Source organism: Geotrypetes seraphini, chromosome 3 (genome assembly GCF_902459505.1).
Source record: "Geotrypetes seraphini chromosome 3, aGeoSer1.1, whole genome shotgun sequence".
Lineage (NCBI taxonomy): Eukaryota > Metazoa > Chordata > Amphibia > Gymnophiona > Dermophiidae > Geotrypetes > Geotrypetes seraphini.
The window spans coordinates 386,404,802-386,418,986 of NC_047086.1; the positions used below are offsets into that span (position 1 = coordinate 386,404,802).

Below are 14,185 nucleotides of genomic sequence, written 5' to 3' on the forward strand. Positions count from 1 at the left end.
AGGCTGAGTCTAGAGCAGTGTTTTTCAACCTTTTTACACCTATGGACTGGCAGAAATAAAAGAATTATTCTGTGGACCGGCATCAATCTGTGGACCATCGGTTGAAGAACACTGGGCTAAGTCGTGGCCCAGACCCCGCCCATCTCTACCCAATCTCCATCCCCAGACCCCGCCCCCATAATAGTACTAATTGCACCTTGCACATCCTGTGCCTCATTTGGAAGCCTTCCCTCTGACGTTGCGATGTCAGAGAGAAGGCTTCCGGTTCAGGCGCAGGATGCCCGTAGGAGCCACTGCCCGTGGCTTTGTCCACTGAATCAGTTAGGAAGAAGGAGCTGGCTCGAAGATAATAATAATAACAGCTTATATACCGCAATACCGTGAAGTTCTATGCAGTTTACAAAGATTAAGCAAAGGTACAAATTGATTGACTAAGAGGGGAGGAAGAAAGAGGGTTAATAGGACAGGAAATCCATTTTTGAGGGGAGAGAGAAAAGAGGATCAGTTGTCTAGATACTTTAGGAACAGGTGTGTTTTCAGACGTTTCCTAAATTCCTCATAAGTAGTGGGCGAAAGCAATTGTTCTAGGTTTTTACCCCATGATGCTGCTTGGTGCGAGAGAAGATGTTCATGGTGTTTTTTCAGTTTACAACCTCTCACTGGGGGGGAAACGAAGTTGGAATGTGAGCTTCTCTTGTGTCTGTTGGCTGAGAAGACGAAAAGGTCAGTTATATATAACGCCGCATCGAACACACCGTGGACCGGAAGTTGAAGAACACTGTTTTGGGCCTGATGCACATGCTGGCCCTGTGGACCGGCAGGAAATTTCTGTGGACTGGCACTGGTCCATGGACCGGTGGTTGAAGAACACTGATCTAGAGACATGATCATTATATCCCTGTCCACTGGTTGAAAAGTACTTACATACTACTTAGAACAGTTTTTTAATAACTTTTAAAGTTCGTCCAGTGAGTATTGCTACATGCATATTTTAAGGACAATGCTCTAATAATTGGTGGTTCAAAATGACTGAAACTAGACTTTCAGGGAGTAATTTATGCAGTCATTTTAGCATGTTAAAGGCAATATATGAGCATAAAATGGTTTTTATAAAATTGTGCCTGTGTAAAATTATATATGATTCCAACTGACCAAATGTAACCTTTTCTGGTAACTAAATAGTCCATCCACATTTAAACCAGTCAATTATTGCAGAAAATGTTCAAGACCAGGGATGCCCAAATGGTCGATCACGATAGACCAGTAGATCGCAAAGGCAATGTGATAGTGGTTTTTAGTGCAGGGAGCCTATGAGCATCAGAAGCTGGGTGGGGCATTCAGCACAGCTCCCTGCACTAAAAACCGCTATTGCCATTTAGTAAGGGGGAGGGGGTATATTTGTCTATTTTTGTATAGTTGTTACTGAGGTGACATTGCATATTTTAAAGTCATCTGCCTTGACCTCTGCAAAAAAAAAAAAACAAATACAAATGATAATTAACATTTTCTCTGCGTACAGTGTGCTTTGTGTTTTTTAAAATTTTATTGTTAGTAGATCATTTTGACTTGATCATTTTAAAAGTAGCTCGCAAGCCAAAAAAGTGTGGGCACCCCTGATATAGAGGGTTATTATAAAAGCATGTCCAAGTATAAATAACATCCTTTACATTGTATATCGCATGTTCATGCATGGCAGTTTCAGAAAGCCAATTTTTATACATGGAGATCCACAAACCAAGTAGATTTAACTCACATATTCCCTATTTTATAATGGAAACAAACATTGTGGGGTAAAGTTTCCTTGCTGGGTTTTATAGCAGTTTAAAGGCACACGCCAATTTTTATTTTATTTTATTTTTTTTTTAAAGATTGTGCTTCAGCCAGAGATTTACACAAGAGATTAAGGTAATAATTCTTAATCTCCCATTATTTATTTCCATTTCTAAAAAGAAAAAAAATAATAAAACCTGAAGCCTCAGTACTTAATTGGCAGTACTTATCTACTATAATAAAATGCTAAGCACGCATGCACACTCTTACTGCCGTGTTCCCTGATCTGTAGTGCTGTGATCGGAAGAGTGCGCATGCGCGTTAAGGCGCATGAAAGGCGGTGCGGAGCGGCAGCTGCTGGGCAGAGGGTTTCGCTGGCGGCGCTGGCGGCGGCTACCGGGAGGAGGACTTCAAGCCGCTGAGGGTCGGGCGCTGCTCCCATGAGGATCACGACCAGATGTACCAAACTTCATAGGCCACACAGCACCTCAGTAGAACGTTTCCTCTGACATACACGATCGCGTCAGAGGGAACGTACTTCCAAGGGGCAGAGCGGCCTACTAGGTTCGCAAAAGCCGGCCGCGATGCTCACAATGCTGCATACTGGACCGGGGAAACAGGTAAGGGGTGCTGCTGGAGCAGGGAAGAGGGACAGGGGAAGCAGGGAAGAGTTGCTACTTGACTGGGGGAGCAGGGAAGAGGTGCTACTGGACCGGGGGAGCAGGGAAGAGGTGCTACTTTACCGGGGAAGCAGGGAAGAGGTGCTACTGGGCCGGGGGAGCAATGAAGAGGGACAGGGAGAGCAGGGAAGAGGTACTGCTGGACAGAGAAGTGGAGTGGGGAGGGAAATGCTGCTGGTGAGAAAAGGGGGCTCGGGCTGAAAGGGAACAGATGGGAGAAGGGACAGGGGTAAAAATGGGTTTGGAGCTGGGGCTGAAAATAGGGGACCTAAGGGAAGGAGACTTTACTAGCAGATCTGGCCGGCTCCCTTAGTCCCTTGCCGCCCCCCCCCTTCCCTTCTCGCGGTCTCAAAAAAAAATGCCAACTGCTGCACAGGAAAATGGACAGGGGAGGGAATGCTGCTGCAGCTGCTGCACAGAGAAGTGGGGTGGAGGAAATGCTGCTGCACAGGGAAATGGAGGGGGAGGGAATGCTGATGTGGCTACTGCACAGGGAAGTGGAGGGGGGAAGAGAAATGCTGCTGCATAGGGGGCAGGGAGAGAGACAGAAAGAAAGACAGATAGTGGGAGGGAGGGAGACAGAAAGAAAAGAAGAAAGAGACAGGGGCAGGGAGAGAGAAAGAAAGAAAGACAGCAGCACCTGTTAATGTAACAGGCTTAAAGACTAGTATGTAAAGATTTGTTAAGTGGGTAGAAATGGAGCCACATACACAAAGATTACAAAATCAGCACTTCCATGTGGAAGCTGCCGAGGTCATGTCACTCATTTATTCAATGGGTATATTTGTAAAATATGTTTCTATTGCACCTGCAGCCAAATACCTCTGAATGTTTGCATATCCCTATATGTATTTTATTTATTTTTTTAATTCTTTATTCAGTTTTAACTCTTGCAACAAGTGTACAATATTCAATCAGATAATTTGTACAAATCACTTGACATTCTAACAATTATTGTCAAATGCATATAAAAAAGACCCCTCCCCCACCCATCCCATTCATCAGAAATAAACCCATTAAATCACATAACATACCTCCCCATCCCCACATTAAATATAGTCTTGGTGGGGGAGAATTCAAACGGTTAAAAAGATGATATTGCCTGTGGTTTGTTATCAAATGAGTATGATACCAATTTTTTTTCAGGGGTCATTTTACAAAAAGTTAAATGGTATTCTTACTAAATTTGTTTGGTTGGGTAAAAGACCCAGAATCGCTTTAGTATCTTTACAAAAGACAATTGTGGAGGGAGGGTTAAATTTTCCAAATTTTTATAGGTATCATCAAGCCTATATTTTAAGACAGGGTTGGATCCTCCCAGAGCTCATGGAGAATGTACCAGATTGGTTATATTTAGAATGGAGACTCCTGTTTCCTATATGTATTTTAGAAAACACTCTGGCCCTGATTCTCTAAAAGTGCGTCCCGATTTTAGGCAGCTGTAGACGTCCTACAGCTGTCTAATCAGCCAATCGGGATGCACGTTTTTAAAAAAAAAATGCTCCCCAGGCAGGCCTGAAGGCGCCTCCGGGAGCCTAGGGAGACCCGCAAGATGCCTAAGCTTGTCTAAGGGCCTTAGGCGGGCCTTAGGCTGAACCTAGGCGGCCCTACGCGTCTCCCTAGTAGATGAGAAGCTTAAAAATGTAGGCCAGCAAAATGCTGGTCGACATTGTAAGTAGACGCGGCCGCTATACATATCGCGGCAAGGGATCTCTCTGCCGCTATAAGTATAGCGGGCCGTGGCCCCCTGACCGATCACTGGCAGGAGGGTGCCCAAACCCTCCTGCCCGAAGACGCACCCCCCTCCCCGACACTACCGACCGCCCCCCCCCCCCGACACTACCGACCGCCCCCCCCCCGACATTACCGATCCCCCCCGACAATATCGGTCGCTGGCAGGAGGGTGCCCAATCCCTCCTGCCCGAAGACGCACCCCCCCCGGCGCTAACAACCCCCACTCCACCAAACCTGTTCTTACAGATGGGTCTTGTACGTCGAGCAAGCAGGCACGCCTCGTCGAAATGAGGCGGGCCCGGCCCATCCCGCCGAAGCCTAAGGCCTGATTGGCCCAGGCTCTAGAAGCCTGGACCAATCAGGCCTTAGGCATAGCGGGTCCGCCCATCCCCACTTAATCTAAGGCCTGATTGGCTAATCAGACCTTAGACTTAGTAGGGATGGGCGGACCCGCTATACCTAAGGCCTGATTGGTCCAGGCTTCTGGAGCCTGGGCCAATCAGGCCTTAGGCTTCAGCGGGATGGGCCCGCCTCATTTCGATGAGGCGTGCCTGCTTGCTCGACGTGCAAGACCCATCTGTAAGAACAGGTTTGGTGGAGTGGGGGTTGTTAGCGCCGGGGGGTGTGCGTCTTCGGGCAGGAGGGATTGGGCACCCTCCTGCCAGCGACCGATATTGTCGGGGGGGGCGATCGGTAGTGTCGGGGGGGCGGTCGGTAGTGTCGGGGAGGGGGGTGCGTCTTCGGGCAGGAGGGTTTGGGCACCCTCCTGCCAGTGATCGGTCAGGGGGCCACGGCCCGCTATACTTATAGCGGCAGAGAGATCCCTTGCCGCGATAAGTGTAGCGAGCCGTGTCTAATCTAACCCGATTCTCTAACCCGCGTCTGTAACATGGACGCCGGTTACAGAATCGGGGTTTAGTTTAGGCCGATTCTGAATAGGACGCCTCTCCCGGGCGTCCTATACAGAATCAGGGCCTAGGTGTCTTGCGGGCCTCGCCTTCAATATAGGCGGCCTGCCTGGGGAGCATTTTTTTTTTTAAAACGTGCATCCCGATTGGCTGATTAGACAGCTGTAGGACGCCTACAGCTGCCTAAAATCGGGACGCACTTTTAGAGAATCAGGGCCTCTGTGTTTGACAGAGCCTTTGTAAAATTCTGCCAGAGCCGAGTACACCCTAATCTGAACATCCCAATTCCAGTCTCGAATGGGCCTTCACGTCTAGCAAGAACTGTACAGAAGATTTATGGCACTAGAATAACAGGCTTTTTCGGAAATAAAGCACTTCTCCTTGAACTTTTCATTACTATGAATTGGGTTATTTTTTTTGTATTCAAGGATCAGCCCTTCTCCTTTCTCAGTGACAATTGTTTGAGTATTTACGTTTTTGCCATTGTTGATAGATTGGGTACTTAGTCGTATGTGTGCAGATGGTGGAAAGTCAGGAATTGCCGCTTTTATGTCTAGAGTTGCTGCATTTCCAAAATTGAGCACCACCAAAAATCCTTTATCGAAGCCATCGAGCTCCCTTACATAAGCAAAAATATTGGTATCGTTCCATATGTAGCACATCCACCCTCTGTGCATCGGCAACTCCCCCCGGCGAAGCAAGTTTAATTCCCGGTACAACCGCAGAGTTGAGTTGGGTTGATCCTTTTGAACCTGTAAGAAATTTATAACAGTTTATTCAATTGTCAGCAATTATAACTTGGTTCACCTCTTCAGGTAGTGAAATCTATGGCAGTAATATTGAGCCTGCAGTGGTCGGCGGTTTTTTTTTTTAAATGACAGATGCAATAAGTTTTTTACATGCAGATATTCAAAAGCAATGCTGAATATCTGGGTATAGGTTGGCTGGTGCTACTTACCCAGGTACTGGTGTTATTCAGAATGGTACCTGGCTAGGTAACCAGATAATCATAGGACAGCCTTTCTTCTGTTCTAACAGGGGTCTCAAAGTCCCTCCTTGAGGGCCGCAATCCAGTCGGGTTTTCAGGATTTCTCCAATGAATATGCATGAGATCTATGTGCATGCACTGCTTTCAATGCATATTCATTGGAGGGGCGTGGCTTATCGCGCACAAATGGACGTGTGATCACGACGCTCCTCCAAGCTAGGCAACAAAGATTAATAATTCTCCCCTTCAAATTGAAATTTGAAAGAAATTTTAATACTGATCGATAAAACATATAGATATTTAACAACAGAGAAAATTTGATAATATTTTCTCCTACCGGCACTGAGTAAGATCTGATAACAAGTAAGACCGCGATTTTTTTTTTTTTCTTGTTGCCGGCTTGTATCTGTGCTAGTGTGGGCTGCTTGGCGGTTGAACCGGTCAATGGTGAAAGAAAAGAGAGGAGAGGACTGGTTTAGTGGGGAGACTGGTGCCGATCAATTCTGGAGTTGTGGCGGTTAGAAGTAGCCCTCTCCTGACGGTGCTAAGACGGAGCCCTGTGAATTAAAAAACTCTTTCGTCGGTTTTCATCTTCTATTGTAAAGAGTGACGCTGAAAGTGGAAAAAGTTGTGGAGAAAGACTATTGAACATTGAAATGGATGGTGAGAGACTTCGGTTGAGGGCTAATGATGAAAAATGACAGTTTGAAACGGCTATCGAGTGTCAGCGGACATATGTAGCCCTCCCCCTCCGGTGTTAAAACAAAACCTTGAGGCTTAAGGAAAGGGAAAGAAAAAAAAAGAGCCGGTTATACTGAAACATATTAAAAACAACTGTAAAGAAAAAAAGCTGAAACGAAGCGGTATTAAGATTTGAAATTAAATGACCTGAAGGAGGAGAGCCAATACAAAAGGTCTGTTTCTCTTTTACCGGTTTTTTGACACATTTTCTTACGCTGGAGTAATGAGTCATAAATAATCAAAAAACTCACAGCGTGATTATAACCAGCCTGAAACTAAGCCTTGCTAAAACTAAAGTAAGGTACTGAGAAAGGAAGAGCGCTTGTTTATCTCAGTACTGAAGAGATACGGTGATGAGGGCTGAGATTCACTGACGAGCTGAATGAATAAAAATTAAAAAGAGGCTTGAAGACCACGGTGACATTGAATTAACCGATAAAAAAAAAAAATATATAGACTTCCTCAATTTGAACTGGTTTTGATGAAGGGCTGAAATTGAGGCAATTTGAAATAGCCCTCCCCTGATGGTTTTGGAGAGAAACATTAAGGGTAAAAAAACCTGACTTTGTACTGTGTGACATTGGAAGAGAAGGAGAAAGAAGGGAAAAACTACTGAAAATTCAACTAATAGAAACTACCCTCCAACGAAATTAGACAGGAACCCTGAAGGAAGGGATCCAAAAAAAAAAAAAAAAAAAAAAGTTTGCTATTCCCTCAACAATATAGCATTGAAGGTGGGATATTGTATACTGTGGTGAACAGAAAAATTACTGAACATAAAGAATTTGGAGAAGATAAAATCTATAAAAATATAAAAATAGACTCAAAAATATGGCAAGTACCAGACAAAACAAAAATGAGGCTGGTACGTCTGCAAAAAGACAGAAACAAGATCAAATAACACCAAGCAAGATCCCACTTCCTGTTGAAGAACCTGACATATTGAGTAAAGCAGAAGTTATGGAAGAACTAAGACAAATTTTATTCATTCAGCTCGTCAGTGAATCTCAGCCCTCATCACCGTATCTCTTCAGTACTGAGATAAACAAGCGCTCTTCCTTCCTCAGTACCTTACTTTAGTTTTAGCAAGGCTTAGTTTCAGGCTGGTTATAATCACGCTGTGAGTTTTTTGATTATTTATGACTCATTACTCCAGCGTAAGAAAATGTGTCAAAAAACCGGTAAAAGAGAAACAGACCTTTTGTATTGGCTCTCCTCCTTCAGGTCATTTAATTTCAAATCTTAATACCGCTTCGTTTCAGCTTTTTTTCTTTACAGTTGTTTTTAATATGTTTCAGTATAACCGGCTCTTTTTTTTTCTTTCCCTTTCCTTAAGCCTCAAGGTTTTGTTTTAACACCGGAGGGGGAGGGCTACATATGTCCGTTGACACTCGATAGCCGTTTCAAACTGTCATTTTTCATCATTAGCCCTCAACCGAAGTCTCTCACCATCCATTTCAATGTTCAATAGTCTTTCTCCACAACTTTTTCCACTTTCAGCGTCACTCTTTACAATAGAAGATGAAAACCGACGAAAGAGTTTTTTAATTCACAGGGCTCCGTCTTAGCACCGTCAGGAGAGGGCTACTTCTAACCGCCACAACTCCAGAATTGATCGGCACCAGTCTCCCCACTAAACCAGTCCTCTCCTCTCTTTTCTTTCACCATTGACCGGTTCAATGTAACCAATGTATTCAATGTAACCAATATGTCTGAAATGAAGGAAGAAATATTAAACATCCACAGACAAATGGAAGTTAATAACAAAAGAACAACTGAATTAGAATCAAAAATGGAGGTTTTGGAAAGTGAATCAAATAGATGCAAAAATGACAGCCTGGAATTGAATAAATTGAAAGATCAACTGGAAGACTATGAGAATAGAGGAAGAAGGAAAAACATTAAACTTTTTGGAATACAAGAAAATTTAGAAGGAAAAAATGCTATCCTTTTTCTTGAAAATTTAATTCCAAAAATATTACAACTGGACTTGAAACAACCACTTGAAATAGAAAGGGCGCATAGAATCCCAGTTAAAAATGTAGAAAACAAAGGCAGGCCAAGACCGCTAATTTTCAAAATGCTTAGATACCAACAAGCATTAGAAATATTAAATGCTGCAAAGAAAGACAAAAATCTAAATTATAAAGGATCCAGAATATGGTTTTTGCCGGACTTTGCTAAAAACACAGCAAATAAAAGAAAGAGACTATTAGACATGAGACCTCAGCTAAAAGAAAAAGGTTTTAAATACGGTCTATATTATCCGGCAAAAATGAGAGTATCATCTGGAGATAAATCCCTGTATTTCGAGGATCCAGAAAAATTAAAAGCTTTTCTTGCTAAACCAGAACCTATGATATTTTAACATAAAACATTAAGATGGGTTTTGATGACTTTATGAAAAATTATAAAAGTATGAAATATTGAAATATCTGAAGAAAAGAAAAATGAAACAAAGAAAAGACAATAAAAATTTATAAGAAAGAAAGAGCAAGATATAAGAAAAACATTGATAAAATACTAAATATATGTTTAAGATAAAATTTTATGATGTAAAAATAATACTAAGGAAATATAAATTAAAAACTGTTAAATGGATAAAGATACATTAATGAAAAGATATGGAAAAATGACTAAAGAAATTAAAGATTAATATAGATAGATAGAAGGGGAATTTGATTGAATATTAATTGCCTAGGGGGGAGGAGAATGTTCGGGTTACAGTTCCAATGTGTAGCCTTAAGCAGCCATTATATTGGGTGGGAAAGGGAGGGAAAATGAGAGTATCTACTAGAATGATTAAGGGAAAAATAAACAAGGGATTAGATGCTTTAGGGGTAAAAATGTGTGTCGTGAAAAACATATTTTGGATTCTAAATATGAAAGAAGAGGAGAAGAAGATTATAATGAGAAGTATTAAAATGTATAATGTCTTTTAAGATATATTCTATTAATGTCAATGGCCTGAATCACGTAATCAAAAGGAAAAAAGTATTGACATTTTTAAAAAAGCAAAATGCGGATATTTACTGTCTGCAGGAGACCCATCTTAGTATAAAGGAATCACAGAAACTATCGGGTGGGTGGGTAAAAGAATGTTTTTTTGCTCCAGCAGAGGGTAAAAAAGCAGGGGTAGCAATTCTTATAAATAAAAAATGTATGGCCAAGATTAAGGTAAAAAATTCAGATCCACATGGAAGATGGATACATATTGATATAGGTATGGGAAATGATGCCCTGACGTTGTTTAATATATATGCCCCTAATTCGAATCAATCAGAATTTTTTAAAAAATTACAGAATATGTTATTACCACTGGCTGCTTCTAATTTAGTGGTGGCTGGAGATTTTAATGCTGTAATGGATCCATTATTGGATAAAAAACCAGGTAAAAGTATTAAATCTTTAGGTTTAGATAATTTGGTTCAGTCATGTGATTTGAAAGATATATGGCGTATTCTTCATTTTAATGATCAGGAATTTTCATTTTGTTCACAGGTTCATAAATCATTTTCAAGAATAGATTATATTTTTGTTTCAACAAATAAAGTGCAACAGGTGATTAAAGCTTCCATAGATCCTATTATTATTTCGGATCATGCAGGAGTATGGATAGAATTACAATTAGATCAATTAGAGAATGGTAGACCTCTTTGGAGATTTGATAATGCATTGCTTGTGGATGACAAATTTTTGGAAAATTTTAAAACACAAATTAACGATTTCTTTCAAATAAATAGTGGAAGATACATCTATAGAAAATGTATGGGATACATTTAAAGCAACTATGAGGGGTAATATTATATCATATTCAGCTTTTATTAGGAAACAGATTAAAATACAATATATAGAATTAGAAAAAGAAATAAAATTATTAGAAGCTAAATTGGTAAGTAAATGGGAAAATGAAATTTTGCAAGCTCTTTTGAAAGCAAAAGTTAAATATAATGAATTAACTTCAAAAATGATAAGAAGAGATTTGTTTTCCAAGCAAACAGTGTATTATGGAAATTCTAATAAGGCGGGAAGATTATTGGCAAATTATCTTAAAGCAAAAAAAAGAAGAACTAATATTAATGGAATAAAAGACGAAAATGGTATAATAACAAATCAAACAAATATAATATTAAAACAATTTTTAAAATTTTATAAGGACCTGTATTCTTCCGAGCCTTATTTTGAGAGACAAAAAGATGGAAAAAATTTTTTAGATTTAATTAATGGACCTAAGGTTCCTGATCATATAAAACGGAGTTTAGATAAACCTATATCATTAAAAGAATTAGAAACAGCATTGAGATCTCTTAGAGTTGGATCCGCTCCAGGTGGTGATGGTTATACAGTAGAATTTTATAAAACATTTCAAAATATCCTTTCCCCACATTTACTAAATTTATATCAGACACAACTTATAAAAGGTAATATTAAAGGTACTATGGCTGAATCAATAATAATTGTTTTGCCTAAGCCAAATAAAGATCCTACTTTGGTTTCAAACTACAGGCCTATATCTTTGATAAATGTTGATAATAAACTTTTGGCAAAAATTTTGGCTTTGAGATTAGCCAAAGCTCTCCCACATATTATAGATATGCATCAAACGGGTTTCGTTGCTAAAAGACATTCCTCTAATAACTCTAGACTATTGTTTCACATGTTAAACTTATCAAAAAAAATGGATGAACCGGCTTTTACAGTTTCATTAGATGCTGAAAAAGCATTTGATAGAGTAGAATGGAATTTTATGTATCAGGCTTTAGAATGGTTTGGTATAGGTTCTGGATTTATACAAATGGTAAAAACATTGTATAGCTTCCCGATTGCAAGACTAAATATTAATAATAAGATATCTGATGGTTTTCAATTGCAGAGGGGAGTTAGACAAGGTTGTCCTTTATCTCCTTTGTTATTTGATGTTGTATTAGAACCCTTATTGTTAGCAATACAGCAAAAGAGGGAAATACAAGGTATTCCATATTCAGATATGGAATATAAAATTTCGGCTTATGCTGACGATATTTTGCTTTATTTGAGAAATCCAGAGTCAACCTTATCTTCTTTATTGGAATTAATTGATAAGTTTGGTAAATTTTCAGGTTATAAAATTAATTGGAATAAATCTGAAATTATACCCTTGAATGTTCATTGTGTAAAAGGATTACTTGACACTTTTCCATTCATATGGAAAGAAGAAGGATTTAAATATCTTGGCATTCAAGTTAAAAATACAATTGAAGATACTGTAAAAGAGAACGAAAAATATCTATTAAAAAAAGTTACGGAGTTATGTGAACAATGGAACCCATTACATATTTCTTGGTGGGGAAGAGTTCAAACTATTAAAATGATGATATTACCTGTAGTTTGCTACCAAATGAGTATGATACCTATTTATTTTCAGGGGTCCTTTTATAAAAAGCTCAATAGCATTTTAACAAAATTTCTTTGGCTTGGTAAAACACCTAGAATAGCTTTAGTAACTTTGCAAAAATCAATTAAGGAGGGAGGGGTAAATTTTCCAAATTTCTATAGGTACCATCAAGCCTATATTCTACGTCAGGGTATGTATTGGATCCTCCCAGAACTTATGGATAATGTACCGGATTGGTTATATTTAGAATGGCGCCTTATGTTTCCCCTAAATTTAGTTCATCTACCAAGTATTAACATACCTAGAAGATACAGAGAAAATAAAATATTAATGGATACTTGGAAAACGTTGAGATTTATTGATAAATTAACACCTATCCCAATAAACAAATCAACTAATCAATCTATATGGATAAACTTCAAGATCAAAATTGGCGGAGCTCAAATCCTTTGGAAGAACTGGATTATTGCAGGCATTAGATCTCTAGACGATGTTATTTCAGAAGGTAAACTGCTGGATTTTTCACAATTGCAACATAGATTTGGTCTTAATAAAACACAAAGTTTTAAATGGTTGCAGTTGAAGCAGGCCATTCAGGTTGGGTTCCCTGAGTGGAAAACATTAAATAATCAATATAGTTTAAAGTTCTTATGTTTTCAAGCAGACTTCCTAGGACATCAAGCCGCATTGTGGTATAAATTAATATCTGGATATTTGAATAAAAAACCAAAAAATGGTCTAAGAGACATTTGGAGCATTGAGATTGGACATCAGATTAATGTATCTCAATGGCCACTAATTTGGTCTTGGAGAATGGGATGTACAGTGTCAGCATCTATGAGACAAACTTGGTTCTTTTTATTACATAGAGCTTTTTGGACCCCTACACGTTTGCAAAAATTAGACAGTTCTAAGTCCAATAAATGCTGGCACTGTAATCTAGAACCAGGGACATTAGATCATTTATTGTATCATTGTCCCTATATTAAAATTTTTTGGAATTCAATTTGGCCACAAATTAATAAATTGATGGAAAATCATATTGCAATATCATATGATACAATATTATTTGGAATGATGATGAGAAAAAAAAGTCAAATTTCACCAGAAAATAACAAGCTCTTATTAATTATGACAGGGGTTGCCATTCAGCATATAACTAACAACTGGAAGAATTATAACAACCTAAATTATACATTTTGGTGGAATACAATATGTCATATATTTAAAATGGAAAGAACAATAGCAATACAAAGGGGGACATATACTAAATTTATAAAAATATGGGGGCCATTGACAAAATATTGTAATGAATAAATAGTAGGATTTTTCTTCTTCTTTTCTTCTTTTAAGGATCTTTTTTATGACGCACATAGAGGGGGGGTAAGGAAAATAATTTCTAAATAATATGTTATAATATATTATACAATATGTAATGTATGATTGAAAAGTAATAGAAGGGTGGGGGGAGGGAGAGGGGATAAAATTTATTTAGAACATAATGTATTAGATATAAAAATGTTATTGAATATTCATCAATTATATTCTAACATGTTGTATACTTTCTGTAAAATTTGAAAATTAAAAATATTATATTAAAGTAATAAAAGGGTGGGGGGAGGGTGAGGGGGAAAATTAAATTTAGATATATAATGTATTAGATATAAAAGTGATACTATGTATTTATCAATTGTATTTTAATATTTTGTACACTTTATGAAAAATTTGAAAATAAAAAATAATGGAAAAAAAAAAAAATGCATATTCATTGGGGAAATCCTGAAAACCCGATTGGATTGCGGCCCTCAAGGAGGGACTTTGAGATCCCTGAACTACTGTATATCTGGGCAGTTACCTAGTTCAGTGATTCCCAACCCTGTCCTGGAGGAACACCAGGCCAATCGGGTTTTCAGGCTAGCCCTAATGAATATGCATGAGAGAGATTTGCATATGATGGAAGTGATAGGCATGCAAATTTGCTTCATGCATA

The 14,185-nt window shown here is 38.9% G+C and overlaps 1 protein-coding gene across 2 annotated transcripts in view; it reads right to left on the reverse strand.

Annotated features, from left to right (window-relative positions):
• Positions 1-5,244: 5,244 nt before the first annotated feature.
• SLC3A1 (solute carrier family 3 member 1) overlaps positions 5,245-14,185 on the reverse strand; it is an 83,651-nt gene continuing 74,710 nt past the window's right edge. For both annotated transcript variants that reach the window (XM_033935867.1, XM_033935866.1), the window contains one exon: positions 5,245-5,844. In XM_033935867.1, coding sequence (XP_033791758.1) covers positions 5,404-5,844 — 441 coding nt within the window. In that variant the 3' untranslated portion in view covers positions 5,245-5,403. The remainder of the gene's footprint in view (positions 5,845-14,185) is intronic.